Below are 21,498 nucleotides of genomic sequence, written 5' to 3'. Positions count from 1 at the left end.
TTGGATCCTGAACGCAGGTCAAGCTGACAAAGCGACAACCTGCAGTCTCTGTTGGCAATGAGCTAAAGGCCTCAGCGCTCTGGAGTCTCTGTTGGAGCATGTCTCCTGTCTTGGAGTGGGTGGCAGGAAGCGCTGCTGCCAGCTCCACTATAGTGCTCCTCCCTGACTGGAAGGCAATTACAGAGATAAGAATCGGGACAGTGAGGGGAACACGCCTCGCTTTCAGAGAGGCTGCTATCAAGATGGAGCCGAGCAGCACCCCAGGGACTCCACTGTTTTCACCCCGATTGTATACATTTTCTTTGCCAAGGACTCTGGCATGTTAAACCACTGCAGAGGACGGCGATGGAAAGAGGTTTAAAGAGAACCGGTGAAATGTCAAATGAAGGAAAAAAATGCAGAAATGATTTGAGGAGGCCCACAGTCTCCTCTGCTGCCATTTCTTCAACCTTCAGTGGACGTTGAAGTCACATGCTTCGTCTGTTTCCAACGTCCTGCATTTTGTTTTAGTCAACACACCATCTTTTGCACCTCAGCCAAGCATGAAAACTTTGTTCCTGTGATTAATATTGTTTCCACTCTGCCTTTTTCTTTTTTTTTTTTTAACAGTTTGTCTTGCACAAATTGAAAGCGTGTGCTGAAAGTGGGGCTACCTGTTGAGCATGTCTTCCCCAAGCCTCTGATTTGCTTTTCCGGTGCTTAAATGACAAAAATCAAAATTTATTTCAGTCAAAGGCTTGAAAATATGCGTTGAATATTGCACAACAAAATGCGGAACCTAATGTTGACGCGTGACGGTTGGAGTGCAGCTTTTCCTCTGCGTCTTCCTGCTGCTGTCGTGAACCAACAGCTGTCCTCACATTGTTGAACACTGCTTCCCTCTTTTAATTGGTCATCTCACAAAAATGTGCTCTGTTCTCATTGTCTTACAGCCACACTCCGCTTGTGTGTGTTGTAAAAACTGAAGAAAAAAGAAAAAATGGCAGTAACATACCACATTTGCTGCTATGCTAGCCCTGTGTGTGCACAGGAGTAGCTTAGGCTTTGTGTGTTGTTGCATTTAGCCAAGGAAACCGGGCACAGAAGCCCCCTTATAGGATCAAAACAAGTTGATCTGGCCCTGGTTGCCGCTCAGCAGGAGGCAGATGGGACTTGGTCCAACAGCAGTCTGTGATGCCTTGTCTTGCCATGTCTCACTGATGTGGCTAATCATCAATCCCCAGCAGTGTTTCATCTGTTGGCCGGCCCCATGACATGGAAATCTAATCTCCTCCTACACATGCAAACAAACAACCGAGCACAGAGACATGTAATGAATGGTCAGGTGGTGATTCACATGTATTTTTATTATTTATCTAGATATATTTTTGCTTCTGTTTTTATAAACTTCTTTGGCCAACCTATTCTTGGTTGCAGCAACTGTAACAAACACAATTTCCTCCAGGGATCAATAAAGTATTTCTAATTCTAATTCTGTTTTGCATCATCACAGTTTCTTTGCCCCCCCCCCCCCCCCTCCATTTTATTTCCTTTGTGATATATTTCTCCACCCCTTTCCAGTGTTTAAAAGTTATCAGTGCTCCTTACCTCTCAGGGAGGCTGTCATTTGGCTGATTTGTAGCTCCCTGTCTTTCTGACACAGTTAGATTTCTGATAAAAAGAGAACTGTGCTTTTCACAGCTCTGGGTGCCTTCACTGCTACGTCTCTTTCAGCTATTGATCGGCTCGCATCTCTGCTTGCCTTTCACAGTGAAAGATGAGATTCAAGGTCTCAGTGGCAACAAAGGAGAGGGACAAGGACAGGGTTTCTGTGTGGGCCTCGAGGTGTCCCTGATTGCCTTGGGATTTCACCGACCCCTGCGCTTTATTTTTATTTGGAAACATTTAGGGGACGTCCTTACAGTATCTAAATGAAGCGAGGGCGAGGGGGGTTGATGTCCTACTAAACGATTCTTTTCCTGCAAAACCTGAGAAATTCAGTCTATGCACCATTGCCATACAATTACCATTTTAATACAGAAAAACATCTTGCAAGATTTGATTTAGAGTAGAGTCTGTGGTCTCCATTATGTTCTCGAAGGCCTGTTTACTTCTTCAGTGTACAGATCAATACTAATAAAGTACACACAAACCCACTCAGCGCTAATAAGTTGCTGAGAGATGCTGTCTGCTCCCACACACTTTCAAACATTTGCATTAATATCGACACTCATCACACTTGGGAGCCCAATGTAAATTTTTGCAGCAGCAGAATTAGTTGGTGACGTAGTATTTTATTTCCACCTCCGCTCACCTTCACCTCTTTGTTCTGCAGCAGAGTTGCAGCGGCAGCAGGTAGCATTAGAATTAGATACTGAATTACATGCTTGCATCTTTCCTCATAAATCCCTCGTGTGTGTAGACAGTTTGAATCCTGAATGCAGTTTTTGCAGAGTGCAGAGTTTGCCACAAACTGCCGTACAGAGAGGTAATTATTGATTGTAAATACACTGAATGGATTTTGCAGGAAAGAAAGGAAAAGAAAAGGTTCAGTTTCATGAAGATCTTCAAACTGTAATGGGAGCCTGTAATCAGAGCGATCAGCTCTGCACCTCGATGCCTTTGATGTGTAGAACTGGAGAGGAAGTGTTCCTCTGCTGCACAGCCTCCACAGCTTGTGCTCACCTGCCTGTTTGAGAGCTTCACGTGACACAGCGGAGAGGACTGAGCCTCCTCAGGACTTTCCAGCAGACAACAAGCACAGACAGGCGCTTCCACTGTGTGTGTGTGTGTACAAACCACATTCACGCAGTGTGAATTTGTGCCTGCATCTCGTGTCGTTTTGTTGCACGTCCCTGGAGACCCCTCCCATATGGAGCGCTTCAGATCCTTATATAGTAGTATTGTAAACAAAGAGAAAGAAAGTGCAGACAGTTTTGCTTTCATTACGTTTTCTGCCTGGCATTGCGTTGAGCCTGGAAATACTTCCTGAGGCGTCGCTGACAGCTTTCGCACGTTAATGCTTTAAATCACACCACTCTTGGAAGCAAAATTTAGAAACATTTCTTCAAACCCCCAAAATGTTGGCACGAGCTTTTGAATGTATACATAACATATTTTGGATGTTAGGCACTGTTGTTTGTCTTGGAGACAGTAAAGTAAACTGAGAACACACACTTGTATTTCATTCATGCAGTTCACACCAGAGATACCAGTCTGATAGTAGCCAGTGCTGGACACTAAGCAGAATCACATAGGCTGAAGATGTTTAGGTGATTACAGGCATGGGTGCAGTATTATTATTCTAAACCTGTAAATAGACTTCACGTCAGAAATTTAAACATAGAAGGGGATGCCACTTTGTTTAAGCACAATAACACACACACTACAGTTGGATTGAGCTCCTCATTTAGTCCTTGCCGTGTGAGTTATCAGCACAGCGTCTGTCACTGAAACAAAGGGACAGAGCTAGCTGTAGCACGACAATGCTAATCCTCAGTAAAATCAGTTCGAAGCAGTCAAATCACAGGTGAGGTGAGGCCATTCCAGGACAACACACACGCCCGCATACACACGTCCCTTCACACACACACACACACTCTTACACAGTAAAACTCTTTCTCTTCCCTCTGCTTTCCCTACAGGCAGGCTCGTCCCTCTTGAGGTTTCAGCTGATTGAGGAGGCAGGGGTGGGATGGGAGGAACATCTGGGGCTAACACACCATTGGCTGGGACACGTGCACCCCACTTTTTTACTGTCTCCCTCTCAACTCATGTTTTCCCTCCCTCCTTCCTTAGTTCAAGTCAGTGACTGTTTTTGCAGGAACTACGCAGAGATTTCAGAAATATTGTGCAATTTCTGGGTGTGTTCCGGACATAAGAAGTAAGTAAGGGTTTTAGAGCTGTGTCGGGAACCTCAGCATGTGAATCCACAGTGTTGAAGAATATATACCATTCTTATCCTCATTTCTCATTGTATTCTGTGTCTCCCTTCTCTGTCGTTGCTCACTGCATACTGTGTGCTTCTGCCTCTCTTTGTATGCTGCATCCCATCTCCCTCTGCATCCTCTTTCCTCCATTGTCTCCTCTTCTTTCCATGCCAGTGCTATTGTTGTTGTGCTGGTTAAAGCCACAGCCTCCCCGCCCCCGGCCCTGTAGGAATCAGATCTGCGCTGCCTCCTTCTCTCAAATGTCAGGGAATTTTTCTTAACCCACACGGAAAGGCTCGCACGTGTGAACATAATAAACACAAATATCCACAGCACTTCCAGCTTCATCTTTCATTCCCTGCAGATAGTTTTTCTCCAGGCAAGAGTGGCGGGATCCAAGTCAGAGACAGCAGCAGATGCAGTCACATTTGATTTGCGTGTAGAATGCAAATAGGCATTTTCACCCAGCGACAGTTGTGTGATGCCACACACTTGCTCATCGATATGTTATAGGCTCACATTTGTTCACACGTCGCAAGGAGCCAAATACTGGGTGCGAGAAGATATTTTTGGTTCTGCATTATGCTGTGCCTCTTGGGCTGCTTTGCGAATGACAACACACACAATATTTTCAGCTCCACTGCAGGCTGAGCATTTATTTGTGTCGCTGTTTACAGGAAATGCATATGTTCGACAGGTGACCGAAAGCATTTCCCTAATTTAAGTCATTCAGAGCAGCATGCAGCTGTTTTGAGTTTACAGACACAGTCCACTGTTCTCGGTTTCATCTAAAGCCCCTCTCATCACAACAACAAGTTCTTTGGCGAGGACTTTGAAGTCCGCCGTGTCTCACAGCTTAAACTCACAGCTTTCCACCATTTGTCACAAATCAAGAGTGGAACATGACTCATAGCTCTGCAATGATGGGAGCTAATCAAGATTTTCTGGCCTCCTTGTGTCCTTGCGCCACTTCTTGGTGCAAAATCTGAATCTTCCTCTATGGATTTTTCTGAAGGGAGAACTCTGGGCTGATCAGATTGCACTGAGCACAAAAGAGGGATTGATTACCGCCAGACAACAGACGCTGCCCTTTTTGCAGCAGGGGAAGGGAGAAACTTGACGTGGGCTGGAGAGCGGGGTTACATGGGGAAATGGGATCTGTTTTTTTTTTTTTGCCTCGAGGACTTCACTGTGGAACACTTGTGTGTACCAGAGGCAGTGCGAGACGTGTGTTTTGACCAGCTCCAAACACGTGCCCCTAATGCTGTGAAGCCCCTCTGGTTGTGTGTTGTTCTGCTATGTGCCTTCAGGTGGCAGGACCTGTGAGACCACCGGCTTTGGATAATATAAGGTTTAGAGGTTTCATCGGATGTGCACAATGAAATCCCACAACACACACTCTAATGTAAGGGAAAGAAAAAGGTGCCGTGTGTTGTTGCAAGAGCTGTTCTTCCCCTCTCCTCCCCTCAGGTGAGGGGATGGCAGTGACAAGGCAGTCAGTGTGAATTTATTAAAGGGCTTTAAACCAAAGCCCATCCAGATGAAAACAAAATCTCTTCACCTGGTGTCTGTATGACAAAGTGAGATCAGATGGTCAGCCAGAATATTAAAAACAAAAAACAAGAAAACCAATCCAGAACTTGACTCGACTCATGTTTTTAAATTTTCTTCAGTGTCATATTCAGTGACAGTCGTCTTGACATTTTGTGGGCAAACAGGAGCTGCTAATAGCTTACTTTTAATGGTGTCAGTTTGCCAAAAATATCAAAACAGTTGTAGTTCACCAAATAGCTGACTGACTGACAGCCTGCTTTTACATTATTCTGTAGTTCCAAATCAAGAAACAACAAGTGGGAGAGACATTTTTACTCCATCAGTAAAATCACTTACTGTGGTTATTATGTCAGTGATGGAAGAAGCAGTTTCTGGCACAACCACATTACCACAAGAGCTGCAACTAACGATTGTGTCCGTTATTTATTGATGAGCCGTTTTTTCAACAGCATATCAAAAAATGGTGCTCCCTGTTTTGTAGCAAGCAACAGTTTACTGTCTTGACAATGTGAAAACGAAAAGCCTCAAATCCTCCTCACATTTGTGAAGCTCGAAGTGACAAATAGTTGGCATTTCATCCGTTCCATAAATCAATTAAAGTTTTCACTCTGGGTTTAAAACAGGACTTCTGACAAACAGAAGGATTAGAGTTTACCGCCCTGACAGAGTAATGGGTCAGCTGCATATTAATCAGGACTTTTTTTGGACAGACCGTCTGTCTTTTCTTTTATGCTTTGGCAGCAGAACCCGTCTTACATTTTACTGTTTTTAGTCTGAGTTCATTGTGTCACATTAAAGCACCGAAATGACACACTGGAAAATAATACTGAGTGTCAGCTGAGCGTAAAAATATAAAGCCTGTATAATAGCTGCTCTCATGCTTTTCCTCATTCTGTGTTAGTGGTGTGATTATCGCCCCAACTTGTCTCCACCTGTGCAGCTGTTGATGCTCTGCAGCCGAGACGCAACCGTCCATCAGCCATCCTGCTTTCTGTCTAACGGATGAGCTGCTGCAGACCTACACACACATACACACACACTTTCTACCTCTGCTTCTTCTTACAAAGTGCATCTAAAATTGGTGTCTGTAAGCCAGTGGATCAGAGGACACAGAGATGAGGAAAGCTGCACTTTTCACCCTTGAGTGTTTCTTTTCTTTTTCCTTTTCTTCTTCACTTTAAATCACTGTTCACTGCTCAAGTTTCTTTGTTAAGAAAACTTGTAACTTCATTGTGTCAGAACTGCCGTAACCTTTCTCTCGCATGCTAGTAGATTTAGTCAATATCACACACTCCTTTGGTTTCCACTGACCAAACTGTGTCGCTGACACTGGGTCTGCGCAGTATCTGACAGGAGGTTTTCAGGTTAGTACGAGAATGAAATTAATGCAAGTAAGAAAGAAAAGTGGGAGAAGTATGGAAGAGGGAGAGTAACATAAACCAGATGTCCTCAGTCTAATTCTGGAGTTGTCAAATGTCAGATTACCTCATGGACTTTAACACACACACACACACACACACACAGTGAGGGGGAGGGGAAAATAACCCTGTGTGTGTAATCTAACGTATTCTGATGCTATTTAAGGGCTATCAGATAGCCAGCACTGTGTGCGAGGAACTGGCTAATGGTGACCTCAGTGCTGTGAGAGGCTCTCATGCAACTTTCAGTGATCTCATTTGTTTTCTGCCACTGCTTCTTTGACTGGTGAAGAATGTGTGCAGTTTGTGTTTCTCTGCCTTGATTTATTTGCTCCTGTCTTAGTAGTGAGAGATGTGGGTTTCACATATCACTTCATATCATCACATGAGTGTCAGTCACACCTCTCGTCACCCTATTTGCTGTCACACTCTGTGTCTTACAGTGGATATGCAGCTGTCTCGTGTGCTTTTGTCTCCTGTTATATTTTCCTGGAAGGGCTCTGCTAAAGCCTCTTGATGCTCTGCCAGGGCGTGTTACTTTAACCACGCTCAGCTTTAATGCATTAAACTGATTGTAAGTGTATACGAAGTGAAAGGGGCAGGTGAAGGGTTCAGCTGGATTGATGTCCATCCTTGTCGGAGGTGAACGACAAGGAATCGACTCCCTCTGATGCAGCACCACCTCTGCTGTGTTTGATTATAAAGGGAGCTATATTTAGCCGCTCCTTGGCAGCAGCTTCTTCTGCTTGATTACAGCTAGGAGAAGATTTGCCTGGTGGCTTTGGCGCTCGCTGGCTGACTGGCTGAATGACAGAGCGAATGACAGGCTGCCTGGTCGGTTGTTTGTTTGGTTGGTCGGCGCACTGACTGGATGGCGGGGCGTCTGAAGGATGAGATAACAGGGACTTTGTGGCTTTTGGATGCTACACAAGACAGCCACTTTGCCAAACAACAAATCACAAGTCAGGTTTATTTAGGTTGCACCTTCGATAGACAAGAGTCTGATCCAGTACTTCTGTTTCCCAAAATGCTGATTAAATATGGTCTGATCACATGCCTGTGGTTAAGTATACGTTGAAAAAGCGAAGCTGCTTCCTCGTGACAGAGGCAGATGAGAGATAACGGAGTCGTCACCATCAGAGCTTAGCGAACTGTGACAAACTGGGTATCAGAGACAGAGACAGTCACTGATAAGCAGGCAAATAAGTTTTCACATTCACACACTCCGTTCTCGCCTCTGCATGCAGCAGAATACTCATGTTGTGGAGCCCGGCTGTGGTAAAGGACAGCAACACACTTTTCGATGTGTGTCGGCCCTGATGCGATCTTTAGGATCTATTCTGGACATCTCTAGAAAAAGGCTTCAGTCTTCCCGTGTGTTGCTTGACCCTTGCAGCCATTGTGGTACATGTATTCATCTTGTGACCAGCTGACTCCATTAGGAATGGCGCTCTGGCCTCCCACCTCTTCTCCCTTTTAACCCAGTGGCAGTAAAATCACATTACTCACCAGGAGCATTAATGTTAATGGAAAAATAACACTTTCCTTTCCCAAAATTGGTGTTACTTGTTGGCTTATTACAGCTCCCTGCTGAGAGCTGTAATTCAGACTACTTTTGCACCGTACCTCTGAACGTAGCTATCGGTTCCACCAGTAATGGAGGGAAGTGGAAACCAAACAGTGTTGACATCTAATGTACTTATCATCTGTTTGGTAAAACTCAAAGTAGTGGGAGTACTTCCACTTTGCTGTCATTTCCACTTTCTTGCAGTTGGTATTGATTGCACATTGACTACGGGGACACAGTATTCAAAGATAATAGACACAATTGATTTTACATTATGCAGCTATTATAATACAGAGCATAAAACAGTGCTTGAGCCAGGATTGTCTGCAAGGGACTCCAGTGAACCCATTAGGTCTCATCTAGGGGATTACTGATCCCTCCCAGGAGGCCAGACACAGTACTGTGAGAGCTATACACCTGTTGAGTGCTATAAAATATGACAATTGTTATTCAGCACACTCTGTCAGACATATAAACATTGTCAATTTTTGCTTACACAAAAGGGATATGAGTTTTCAGGAAGTTATTTGGAAGAAAAATAAGCAGCACAGCAGGGCGAATTGCTGCTCTGCTGTGCTCTCATAAAGGTGATAAGATACTGATACTGTTGAGATGGGCTTAAAAATATCTGCCAGAGTACACTGGTCGGTCAGTACTGACATAAAACGTGGAGAGCTATGTGCACATGTGCATGCGTTCAAAGCTCAGATTGTTTATTGACAGGAAGACACTTTTGGAATCGCAAAAAGATACAATCTTCATCAGAGTTATAAATGTCTGGAAGATGCATGGTGGCGCTCTGTAACAAACCATGTTTGGCGGGGGTGTACATGTTTACGAGATAACAGCTAGCAGTTTCATTTTGTGGTTTGACTCACCCACAAAATAAATGAAAATTGACAACAGGTGTTAAAAACGTGAACACGTGAAGCTTGCTGACAGCATTGATACTGCCTTTTATAGTTCTATAGTTGCAGGGATTTCACAGTGAAGGGACATGTTCATTGACACGCTGTGGCTCACACCCTTATACAACCACTGACAGCGACTGAAGGAGTAAGTGGAAATCTGTTTGTGGATTTCCATCTCGCTGGTTTTGTTTTTAGTTGCAGTATTCTGTGGAATCTCATCACTACTCAATCACAATCCTTTGCTGGTTTCACACATCTGAAGGAGTGAGCCAGTGCATGTCAGGAAAATATGGTTTTCGCTCTAATCTGGGTGATAGAAGCAGCACTGAATAAGAGGGAGAAGAGAAAAAAGTTTACCAGGAGAACATCTGCTTACTGCAGCTTGTTGCAGCAAATAAACAGATGAACATGGTGTAGGGGAGTCTCTGCTCCACCCTTAGCCCCCACCCACCCTAACAGAAGCCTGACCCAGAGCTGGAGCTGCTGATTAGCTTCATACCTTTGTAAACACACTCTAAAACACCACCCACAGGCTCATTACATCAGCCTGGTGTTTGCCTCTGAGCTTCTGTCTTTTCATTGCTCAGGCTACAGTAATGTATTATTTATATTCCAGCTATAAAGGTCAGTGGTGATGACGTTAACGTCGCTGAATGGGGATGTCAAAAAGGTGATTATGGAAGGGAAGACTGCGTGCAAGCCTTGAATGTTAATCCCATGGTCCCATTGAAAGCAATGTGGAGTGACTCCCCACCCCGCCATCACCACCACCCACTGCAGTTGCATGAATTTTGTTTATTGTAGAAAGCAAACAGTTCAGAAAAAAAATGTCCTAAATGCTTCTTAACTTGGGTTTAAATCATTGTGGACCCAACCGGCCCATCTGTCAGCTCTTTGTGGTTTCTGTTGTTATGGAGTTCAGATTGCCGAGCCAAAGGTGAGCGTGTTGGCTGACGATCATCCCTGACCACAGAGTAATGGGTGATCTCCAGCTGTCACTCCCAGACTCACTTACAAAAATACAACTGAGATTGCGCAGCCTGTCCAGCTCTGGAAGGCTACATTTATCACGATGATGCAGAATGCTGAAAGTATAGAAGCATAATGGCTGCCATAAATCTTTCTTTAACTTGTTAGCATGCTTACATGTGCTAATCAGCACTAAACAAAGTACAGCTGAGAATGATGTGATAGGCTGGATGAGAAAATCAGTAATTATTTGCTAACAGATTAGCAATAAAATGATGTGTCCTGAGGGGGACATTAATGTGTATATTAAAATTTCATGACAATCTGTTCAGCAGGCAGGATAATTGGCTCAAAAAGCACTAAGGGGAACTTCGTGGTGGTGCCACAGGAAAAGTCAGGGATTGCAAAAGTCATCCAGGAAGTGTGCAGATACTTCACCAGAGAAATGAAAACTTTGATCTGCTGGCAGTGAACAAACCCAGATCAGTAGGATTCATCCAATGGGAATCATGAATGTCTGTACAAAACTTAATACCCATCATATTCGGCCCTGGTCTGTTTGTATGTCTCCTTATTATTTCACATTTCAGAAGGAAACACATGAGTCATCAAACAGATGCTGTCACCTGTACTTTACAGAACTGGCTTAAAAAAGCCATGTCTTCTCATCACCGGCGTATCAGTCTTCTGTTGAGCTGGACGACACATTGACACCATCCAACAGCCAAATGACCCAGTATCTTGGCCCAGTGATGGCATTTTGTTTTTTTGTTTTTTTTAACACACTGCTTATGTACAAGCTACTTTGGCAGGCAGCCACTCTGTATGCTTTTGGAGTCCTTTCAGTCCTGAAGAAAGCCAAAGAGCTGTGATAATACTGGAAAGGGATGGTAAAATTTGTATTATTATTATTATTATTATTATTATTATTATTATTATTTAGAACTGTGAAAACTACTATACAGAGGTGTCATTACAGAATGTAAATACGCAGGATGGCTATAAGTTTGAACGGGGAAGTAGCCATACCCCCCCCAAACCTCCCACTCACACATGTTCTTCCTTCCTCCACATCCAGACCTCTGCAGGGACAGGTATTACAGGCTGCAGAGTAGAAATGCATGTTTCTGAAATGCTGCTGTTGCATCAGCCTGCAGTGTGAGGATCGTACATCCCGCGAAAACAACTGAAGAATTTTGGAGCCGACCAACTTAACCTTATTGACTTTCTCTCCCTCTCTCTTCCTCCAGACCTCCTAAATGGAGCCCAAGAGAAGTGTGAGCTGCCGCCTTTGGAAGGTTTCCCTCACTGCGAAGGCAAGCTCAAGGTGAATCACACGTGCTGTACCAACACATGCAGAGACAGCCTTTTCTTATCTGTGAATAGATTAGAGCAAGCAATGGAAGGACTACATAGGTAGAAAAACGAGCACAGAAATTCAAATTGTGCCTGGATGCCCAAACTGCTTGACTGACAAATGATCCACTGGGAAGAGAGAGCAAAAACACCACAGCCATAAGCAATTATTATCATTATTATTATTATTTTTATCCACCAAAATGTTTGACTGTTGGCTTTACACACAGGTGACATATTGTGTTGATGTGATTCGCACAAGTAGTCAAGACACTCGTGACCTTTGGTTTGTGAAAAATGCTACAGTTAAATATTTAGCAAGTCAGAAAGTAGAATTTGCATTTGAAACAAGTCAGTGGAGTTTCAGTCTTGATCATGAATTCATTAGTAACTCATTACCTTTTTATTCCTGGTCACCTGACTGATGTGTGAGCAACACTCACTCACCTTTACCTCTGGTTTCATTGAACAACACAGTCTGCATTCAGGCCCCCTTATGAGGGAAAGTCTTACATTAGACAGATTTAATTTCAGTTTTAGGGACAGTCATATCCTGGTGCGCCCACACACAGATTCAGGTGCATACACCCAAACAACACACACACAGATGTATGCGCGATTTCATTCCAGTGTTTCTGTTTCTCTGTGTATGTGTGTGGGTCTCCCTGGAGCTGATAGGGCACTATCATACACACCATCTGCTCAGCCAGTCCCAACCCTCCACTGATACTGTCAGCATTTCCAACTGGGCGCCAGCCGATGCCAACGCTGGCTGTACACACACATATACACTCATACATGCATACACCCATAATATACACAAGGCTGTTTTCAGAAAGTCATTATAATTCACAACACTTTTGCTATCGGTACACAGTTTGTAACATCTGACAAATCCATTTTCTCACTCTGAAGAGCTCTTAGGTTTTCTTCTAACAAATATAGTTCAGTCCTCATGCCTTCACCATCCAAGCCACTCTGATCCAAGCCCATCTGCCGTGTCTCCTCTCCGTGAACAGCTTTCAGAGCTCAGCTTTTTATATTTCCCACATGCACTGCTCCCTTAGGTGACTGTAAGTCAGCATGCATGATGTACTTGTGCCTATGGACTAAGCAGGATAGCTGTCAGTCCACATCTCAGCTCAGCAGCCCTTCCACTTTGAGTCTATGCATGCCATTTGTGACAGTGCCAAGAAAATCTGCCTGCCAGGCATCAAATCAGAAGAGATGAGGGTCCATGTTCAAATGCTGCTACACCTCCCTCTGTTATCCTTTACCATTTTCTGTATGCTGGAAAATTTATTGAGATTACATTTTCTTCTGTCTGTGCCAAAAATGCTGTTTCCACATTGATTTACTTTCGCACATGAGAGCTACTCCAGAAGAAGCTTCCTCTTTTCCTGTTGGCCGCTGAGCAGCTCCTCTGGATGACTTGCACGTGTGTTTGATGAAAGGGAAATCATATCTCTTTTACTTTCAAACTCCAGAATTTTCATTTGATCCAGGGATTGAAGCCAATGACTTTTAATCCTGCTTCTCTAACTTTTGATCCACAAAAACACCTTGAGCTTTTTCCATCAGGAGAGTGAAAAGTAGTTAAGTAGCTGTTGCTTTACATTTTGCATCTGTGCATTATGTGTTCTCTCACTATCACAGCTTGCCCACACGCAATGACTGGTAAATTGCAGCATCAACCTGCCTTTTTTGTATCCATCCAAAGAGCTCTAGAATGGAAAAAAGCTCCAAATGAGGTTGTTTGGCTGTCCGTGTGACTGCCAGAGTAGAGTTACTTTACAGCTGCTGATAAAACTCACAGTGGGCCCATATATTACACTGATATTAAAGTTTGAGTGAGTGGAGGGGGCTGTTTGGGTGAGAATGCACGTTCAGATTTAATCTCGCCTTTTTCTCCTCTTTTCTCAGTGGATGAAGGAGATGTGGCGTTCTGACGCCTGCTACGGCAACTACGGCGTGGATGGATCCACGTGCTCCTTCTTCATCTACCTCAGTGAGGTGAGCCCAGCTTGCAAGTGTGCGTGTGTCCGAAAAGATATCACTTCAGAGTCTATCAGTGGCTGAGTTTTCGCAACAGTTTTACTCATCACAGCATCAATGAACACTTCGAACATGGACCGCAATCGCGTGTGTAATAGTATCACTTGTGTCTTGAAGGTTTTACCTTGAGATTATTGGATGGTTAGTGACTGAATGGTGGAGCAATAGTAAAATAAGATTCAGGCACTAGTCAAATTTCCATTCCAATGTAGTGCAAAATTTAACTAAATTTCCATAGAATCTGCAAATTCAAATAAGTGCACTAATTCAACAGTCAGATGCTATTAAACAGCTCATGAAGAAGAGGGCACAGTGCCAGACAATCCTCCAATGATGGAAACTTGGTGGAAATTTGGTATTTATGTTTGGTTAATGTGTTCAAGATCATTAGCTCCTCCTCGTTGCTCTACAAATGCTTGAATTTTCTTCCACGGTCTCAAAACATTGCAGGTTATCAATAAAATTCAAAGAGAGACAGACAAAAAAATTCTAGCTAAACTTAAATATATTTGTTTATCTTCAATTAAACCCATGATACTTTAATTTGTTAATACATTAACTGGGCTGCAGCAGGTTTAATCGAGTACGCTGGGATTTCCATTTCTGTAACCTGAGAATGATCACATAAGAATTCAGAGCTAAAAATAAAGATGATAAGAGAGATAGCAGATAGCAGAGATTTCATTTTTAATGAGAGCAAATGAGGATGTGTTGAGGAGGATGATGAGGGAGAAAGAGGAGATGATTCAGTGGGAAAGGAGGGAGTGCAGGGGTGGTGTGAGGTACTTCTCGAGGAGATGAGTTTTCAGCCTCCGAGGGAAGATGTGAGATGATTTTACTTGCCTCAGTTTCTGCATATCCTTGGCAAAGAGGAAAAAGCAGCCAGACCAACATGGAGGAGTCGTTCATTATTGACGAGCGCTAACATATAGAAGCTTGTATACTGCTGACGCTTGTGACTCGTCTTTGCCAGACCAACCAACATGGCCAGAATTCAGTTCTAGTGGAGAAATTCATCTTGCTGTTAATTCTAATGGAAGCCTGATGATAGAAATAGAAATAGAAATGAATCAAGTTAGTGGAAAATGTTTTAGATGTTTAGTTACTTGTTTAGTTTCCCATCACCCTCTGACTACACGCTCATGTTTCGAAACTCTTTGAACTTCTCATATTCTCAGATTCTCATGAAACAGCTCTGTTTTCCTCTGTTATTCATCATTTCAAAGATCATACTTAGACACACAGCCGTGATTGGATGAATCTTCAGTGTTTCTTGTCCTCCCTCTCCCCTACTGGAAAGATATCTGTGTTGATAAGTTGTTTCACTGAGTGCTTTTTTTTTTGTTTTGGTTTTTATTTAAAGAAAAGTAAGATTTCTGTCACGGCTTCAGCTCTGGAAAGGTCAGTAGCCTGTTATGAATATTGCATATGAGCTGAAAGCATTGCAGTAAATTAAGAGGCAACACAGAAAGCCCGGCCTGCTCTGTATGGAAATAGAAGTGAGATGGACAACAGCAGATCCATTAGGAGGAGAGAAACCCATCAAACAGGACGCAAACAGAGACACATTTGTGATGAAGGCCAGTGAAGATTCAAGACAGATGCCTCTTCTCCCTGCATGTCTCCCTCCTGCTAATCTAACAGCCTCCAGCCTCCTCTCATGGGCATGTGAGCTCACGGTTGCCGTGGCAATAAGCATGCATTTCCATCTGGAAAATGCTGCGATAGGGCTTGTCTGTTTAGAGCACACACACACACAAGCACAATAAACACACACCATTTCCGCCATTTATAATTCATACTTGTCGACCACCGCATTAACCTTGCAAAGGGGCAAACCAGAGAGGGCAACCTATCATGATGGATGTCAGCTGTAGAAGGTCAAGGCTCAACTAGCATAGTGTGTGTGTTGTGGTTTGAGAAGGAGAATAAACACACCTACCTTGCGTCTGACTGCTTTTTTTATAGCCTCTAGTTGCTGACATAGGCAAAACACACACTCATCGCTTCTCCATGAGGTTCGCTGTGGTCAAACAGCAATCGTGCTTGGTGCAAGAGGAAGTAAACGCTGAGACAGAGATGTAGAAGCTGAGGAGGAACGCGACACTTTATTTACATTGGAAAAGTAACATGAGGCGATGTCAGCAAACAAATGATGCGACTGATGATGTCTCCTCTGGGTACAGGTGTGTCCTGTGGGGACTTATAACAGCCATGCTGGCACTGACCATGCAAATGGTCACACGTCGTAAAGAATATTGCTGTAAATTCAAACATGAATTTGAATAGATTTCTTTAAAATAGCTCTTTGTTCAGCACAACAGCAGGAACTTCTTTTCCCTCATCGACCTCCTGCTTGAATAAATTCTATGTTTTTTTTCCCGACTTTTAATGGATTGTGGCGGGTCCAGTCCGGTAAAGTCTGACTGAAACAGCCAGTAATACCTAGGACACTCTCTGTTTAGAGCAAGGCATTGATTTTTCATCTCATTTTGTCTGACCTGTTAGCATCTAGCTAAAAGGGTTGTTGACAGCGATGGCAGCATCAGAAACGCCTCCAATACTGCACAATACTGGACTGAATATCAGCGAGTACATAAGTCTGTGCACCAGTCTGATACTGATGTCATTTATTTATTAGAAACAGGCCCCTGCTGCTTCCCAGCAGCGTCGGGCACACCTACGTGCAACATGGCAGATTTTTTACTACACAAGTCGCTCGCCATTTATGGATATTGCCTATCCATAAATGGCGAGCGACTTGTGTAACTTCAATCACATCCATACAGGGTTAGTAGTATGCAGCTGTTAACACACTGGCTATTGGTTTGGTGCTCGTAGCAGTTGATAGCTCATGTTTCTTCACATCTAGCCTTCCTGCTGCATGAATACTCTTGTGGTTTCAAAGGTTTCCTGCAGGCCATTGCTGTTCAGACGCACTCAACATCCTGGATTTAGATCTTACTTAGCAGCATTTCACATGAACTGCAGCTCAGCAAATATTTGCACCTGTGGCTCTGTCAAGGCTTCATTTGGACAGCAGTCATAAAACCTGTATTAACTGACTTTTTGCTCCCGGTTTTTGACTGAGTCTGTCTTCTGACTTCTGTGACAGGTGGAGAACTGGTGTCCTCGCCTGCCCTGGAGGACAAAGACCCTGAATGAAGAAATAGACAGGAGGGGACAGGTGAGAGACACAGCGGACAGCTCCTGTTAAACGTAAACTAAAAACACACTGGACATTGAACTTCTTCGGCTGCTCTTTCGAGGACTCTCATCACGAGATGTCACTTGCACAGTTAATCGTCTCTTCATAGGCTATTGACGTAGCTTTGTTTAAAAACCATCCAGCTTTATCATTAGACAAAATGCTTATTGGGATGGATTTGGGTGTCAGATTACGGCTGCAGTCCAAGGGGCTTGATAGGATTCATTTCAAAGAGACTCGTATGTGTGTGTGACAACTCCGAACTTCTTCACAGACATTTTTTCCATTAGCGTTAATTTTTAAACTCGACTCCCTCCCGTCATCAAGTCCCACTCCATCATCCTGTGTAACACCGCAGAAGAAAATACCCTCTAATGGGATGTGTCATTTTGAGAAACACTCGCGCTAATATAAGTTTAGTTTTTAATATTTAATTGTTAAAAATGTACTCAAATGGCTGCAAAAGCGTGAGAGGTTATTTCCCTCGGAGTGTGTATGATATTTTAAAACTGGGCAGCAAATGAACGAGCGGGCTGAAGCTCATACACAGTATCAACATGCCTCCATGGCACAAAAGAGTCGAGCGGCTCTCGCAGACCAAAGCCGGACTGACGGGACCTTGGGACAAATCTGGAATAATGATCTTCTATCCCTGCCAGCGCGGCAGCTCACTCAAATCCCACTTAGAGAGCTCTTCTGCGGGCTGATAGGCTTGTGCACAGTCCACAGTGCTCCTCGAAATCATGCCCTCCCCTCTTCTCCCTGTGCTGCGGGTGAATCAATATTAAGCACTCTTCATCCCCCCCATCTTGATGCATCAACAGCACTGAGCCCTCAGTGGTGGGGAGATGCCATTTGACAGGCTTTGGAGATTTTAATTCAGGCCCAGATTTTAATAGGCTCAGTCTGCGGAAGTGATTTCCTGTCGTGATGAGGGATGTTAATGCCCTGACAGTCTTGTTTCAGCCACCTTAGCAGCTGGTAATGGCAATGTGGTCTTGCTCTGTCTTTCTCTCGCTGGCTCCGTCCCATTCACAGCTTCTCTCGCCACGAGTCCTTGAATTTCGGTGTCCACAAATTTAAAGTATTAGTATTTTCATCTCCGTGCTGCTCTCATAGTGTGAGTCAACGCATGTTGCAGTAGCCTCAGTTTCATTTCTGCATTTTTTATTACATTATTTCCACTTCCAGTTAGTTAGTCAGCGCTCTTACAACACAGGATGGGTTTGGAACAAGGGACAGTCAAATGTTTTGCAGCTTGAATTGTTTTCCATCACATCTCATTTAATAAGTATTTGGGCCTATAGCTGATTAATGTGTCCTCTTCTTTTCTGGTCCTTATTTCCTTATTTTCCTTTCCTTCCTCCACTCTCCTCTCCTCTGTAAAGCCTTCTTATGAATGAGCTATCAATGGTGTGACTGAGGTATTCATTCAGTATTCAGTCAGCCAGAGCTCACATTGGCTTGTGACATCGAGACACCCTGAATGCTTCAGTATTTGTTGTTCCTGTCACCATAAATACAGCATTTTTTTTCCCTCCCAGTTCTTATTCCACAGATTTACACTCAGGTTTCTTTGACGTCGTGCTCTCGGGAGATCACACACATACGTTGTTGGCACATTTTGGTCTGTACTCAATGTATAATTTCCTCTGCAGATGTCTTTGACAGTTTGTGATGGTTATTATCATCTCAAAAGAATCACTTGATCTGCAGTCTCCGTGATTATAGAGAGAAAACACAAGGGAGTTGACATAAGGTGCAGCATATTAAACATTCATTCATCCATTCTTTTATCTGTAAACAAACCCTGTGATCCTTTCTCTATCAGTTTAATCCATCTGCCACTATGAGGAAGTAAAATAGGAAGTTTAGGCAGCTTGGATAAACCTTTTATCCTGAAGCATGTAGTGTTGGACTCTGAGCAGGGCCTCATCACTTACAGCTCCTGTAGAAAAGTCTTCCTCCAAGAAAACAGGCCTTCAGCCATTTGGAAAGCGTGGGAGGCAATATCGCAATTTCAAATTAGATTACATGTTTAAGGATCCTCATGGGATTTTGTCACAGCAGCAGCAGAAAGAAGGATAAAAGCACTTGAAAGAAATGTTGTTTGAGATATTACAGCACACAACAGGATAATAAATAGAACCCATTGTTACAGTGTTGTACAGCTTTGAAATAAATGGCCCAACATCTGGTGTTCAGATGAAATAAATGGCTGAAGATGAAGCACGACACTGCTCAGTGGTAGCATATATGCACTAACAGTATAAGGGTCACAGTGACCGTCGTGTCGGTGTGTGCAGGCGGAGATCCGGACCAGCTTCGAGGAGCTTTACCGTGTGATGTCACAGCGCGAGGAGTTCCGCTGGATGATGCTGAGGATCAAACGCATGGCTGAGCCGTGGGTCAGCGCCATCCGCTCGCTGGCTGCCAAGCAGAACATGGCCAAGCGTCGGAGGAAGAAGGTGGGCGTGATACGTACAATATAAAGTAGTGAAGTGGAGAAAAGTGAGATTCGCTCTCATTCAGGCGACGGGATGGTTGGCCCGCTGCATCTGGTTGGCATTTTGTTGACATTCTTTGTGGCGAAATCTGCTGCACATTACAGATCACTGCACATCTATTATTGTTTAGTTCTTTTCGTGTTGTGTTGCTCTTTTTAGGCTGCTCTTTTTAACTTCTTGCTTCCTGAAACATTAAATGTGTCACTTCCCATGTGCCAGAAAAGACTGAATGAAAAGCACGGGTGAGCTGGATATACTGCAGGTGTAATTAATAGATCTGGTGGTGTCAGAATACATCGTAAAAATGTCACATATTATTACTTTAAGCAGCCAGCAGGCACATGTTCGCCCACAGAATCAGGTGCAAGCTGATACGATGAGTGTGAAAGTTGCAACTCTTAATCCTACACAAACTATGACAAGGAAATATTACTGAAGCTACATTTTAATGTTTATCATCTTAAAAGTGAGAGGAATGTAACCTCTTTAAGAGCTTTCTGATGAAACCAGCCTCTTGGCTTTCAGCCTGTTGGAATACACACACCAGCTGCACACACACACGCACTTCACGCTTGTAGACTGCTGCTGAGGGAAGAAACGGTGGCAGGAAAGGACTGACATGGATATTCCATTGTGTCCCAAGCTGCTAGCAGCTCCCAGCACTGAATAATGTACTCCGCACTTTCCACCGGCCTCGTGAATAATTCACGTCACATTCCCACGACACTGATGCAAAGCAGCATCCCCTATCTTACCTGTCCTCCCTCAACTTCTCTGTTTCTCGGTTGAACCTGTTCAGTCTATAATTAAACAAAGGGTTTAACACAAGAGCTTTTTCTCTCTTAGTCCAGATACTTTCAAAGCTGGTTCTTTATTTCAGCCGCTAATCTCTTTTGGATATTAATCCACACATATTAATCCTTGACTAGCGTGCTCTGGGACTGGGGCTGGCTGTCAACAGAGAAAAATGTGTTGGTCACTTCAAACAAAGCCTGCTATTGCTTCCTACTCCGACTGTGGAACACTGTGTTCCTGCAGCAATTGGAAATCATCTGGTGTGTGTGTGTGTGTGTGTGTGTGCGCGTGTGTTTGTGTTCATATTTTTGTTAAGTTGCATGTGTTTTTCTCAATATGTGCACTGTGCACCTGACAGCATTCAGGGGTGCAGGGGGACTGCTTTCCCAGCCCCCTACCAGGATAAATATGTAGTGTACATTTCCGATGTAAATCTATTCAAATATGAAACCAGTGGGGTGTCTCTGAATTATTTGTCCATGATTTTTCCTTTTATTTTTCTATATGCATCTGCGTTGTCAGTTATTGTTTGACTTCATTCAACACCCGCATCTCTGACTCTGACTGTAAACTGTGGTATTTTTCTTTTGAAAATTCTAAAATTGTATCACGAATTTATTTCCACGCTTTTTCGTCATCTTCCATCAGATCCTGGTGCACTTGGGCCTGCTGACCAAGGAGTCAGGGTTCAAAATAGCAGAAAATGCCTTCAGTGGTGGCCCACTGGGCGAGTTGGTCCAGTGGAGTGACCTCATAACCACGCTGTACCTGCTGGGCCATGACGTTCGCATCTCAGCCTCCCTGGCTGAGCTCAAAGAGTCAGTACCAAACACACTGCATGCCACAATATGTCTTCATCACACCCTGACCTGCCTATTTAGGCTGTACTTGTACTTATATATTATTAATTAAATGTACCTGTCACACATCTCCCGTCCCTGGTTGAATAAAACAACATAATATCTCTGGTTCTGCTGCATAGATTTTGATCTTTTTTAAGTGGTCCTTTAGTCTGACACTGTTCTGCTCTTTGAATACTTGTTCTCTTTTAAGGCAAACACAGCCAAAGCCAGTATTAATAATGTTTTGTATTCAGATCTATTTGTGTTCACACAATGTGTGGGAGGGAAGCAGCATCATTTAAACTGCACTGGTGCTGTATAATTCAAATGCAGCCACAAGGGCCTACTGTCAAAGCACCTTTTGTTTACCACCCTTTCTCTTCAGGTAAATCACCTCTCAGTTATTTG

General features: G+C 43.6%; 1 protein-coding gene across 2 annotated transcripts in view; it reads left to right on the top strand.

Moving 5' to 3' along the window:
• Positions 1-21,498, top strand: part of mgat5 (alpha-1,6-mannosylglycoprotein 6-beta-N-acetylglucosaminyltransferase) — a 70,060-nt gene that overhangs the window by 17,256 nt on the left and 31,306 nt on the right. For both annotated transcript variants that reach the window (XM_046381702.1, XM_046381701.1), the window contains exons 4-8: positions 11,578-11,654; positions 13,607-13,696; positions 16,854-16,925; positions 19,253-19,414; positions 20,897-21,066. In XM_046381702.1, coding sequence (XP_046237658.1) covers positions 11,578-11,654; positions 13,607-13,696; positions 16,854-16,925; positions 19,253-19,414; positions 20,897-21,066 — 571 coding nt within the window. The remainder of the gene's footprint in view (positions 1-11,577; positions 11,655-13,606; positions 13,697-16,853; positions 16,926-19,252; positions 19,415-20,896; positions 21,067-21,498) is intronic.

This window comes from Scatophagus argus, chromosome 24 (assembly GCF_020382885.2).
Source record: "Scatophagus argus isolate fScaArg1 chromosome 24, fScaArg1.pri, whole genome shotgun sequence".
Lineage (NCBI taxonomy): Eukaryota > Metazoa > Chordata > Actinopteri > Scatophagidae > Scatophagus > Scatophagus argus.
Note: the sequence above shows the minus strand (reverse complement) of the source record. Positions and strands in the feature narration are given on the sequence as shown.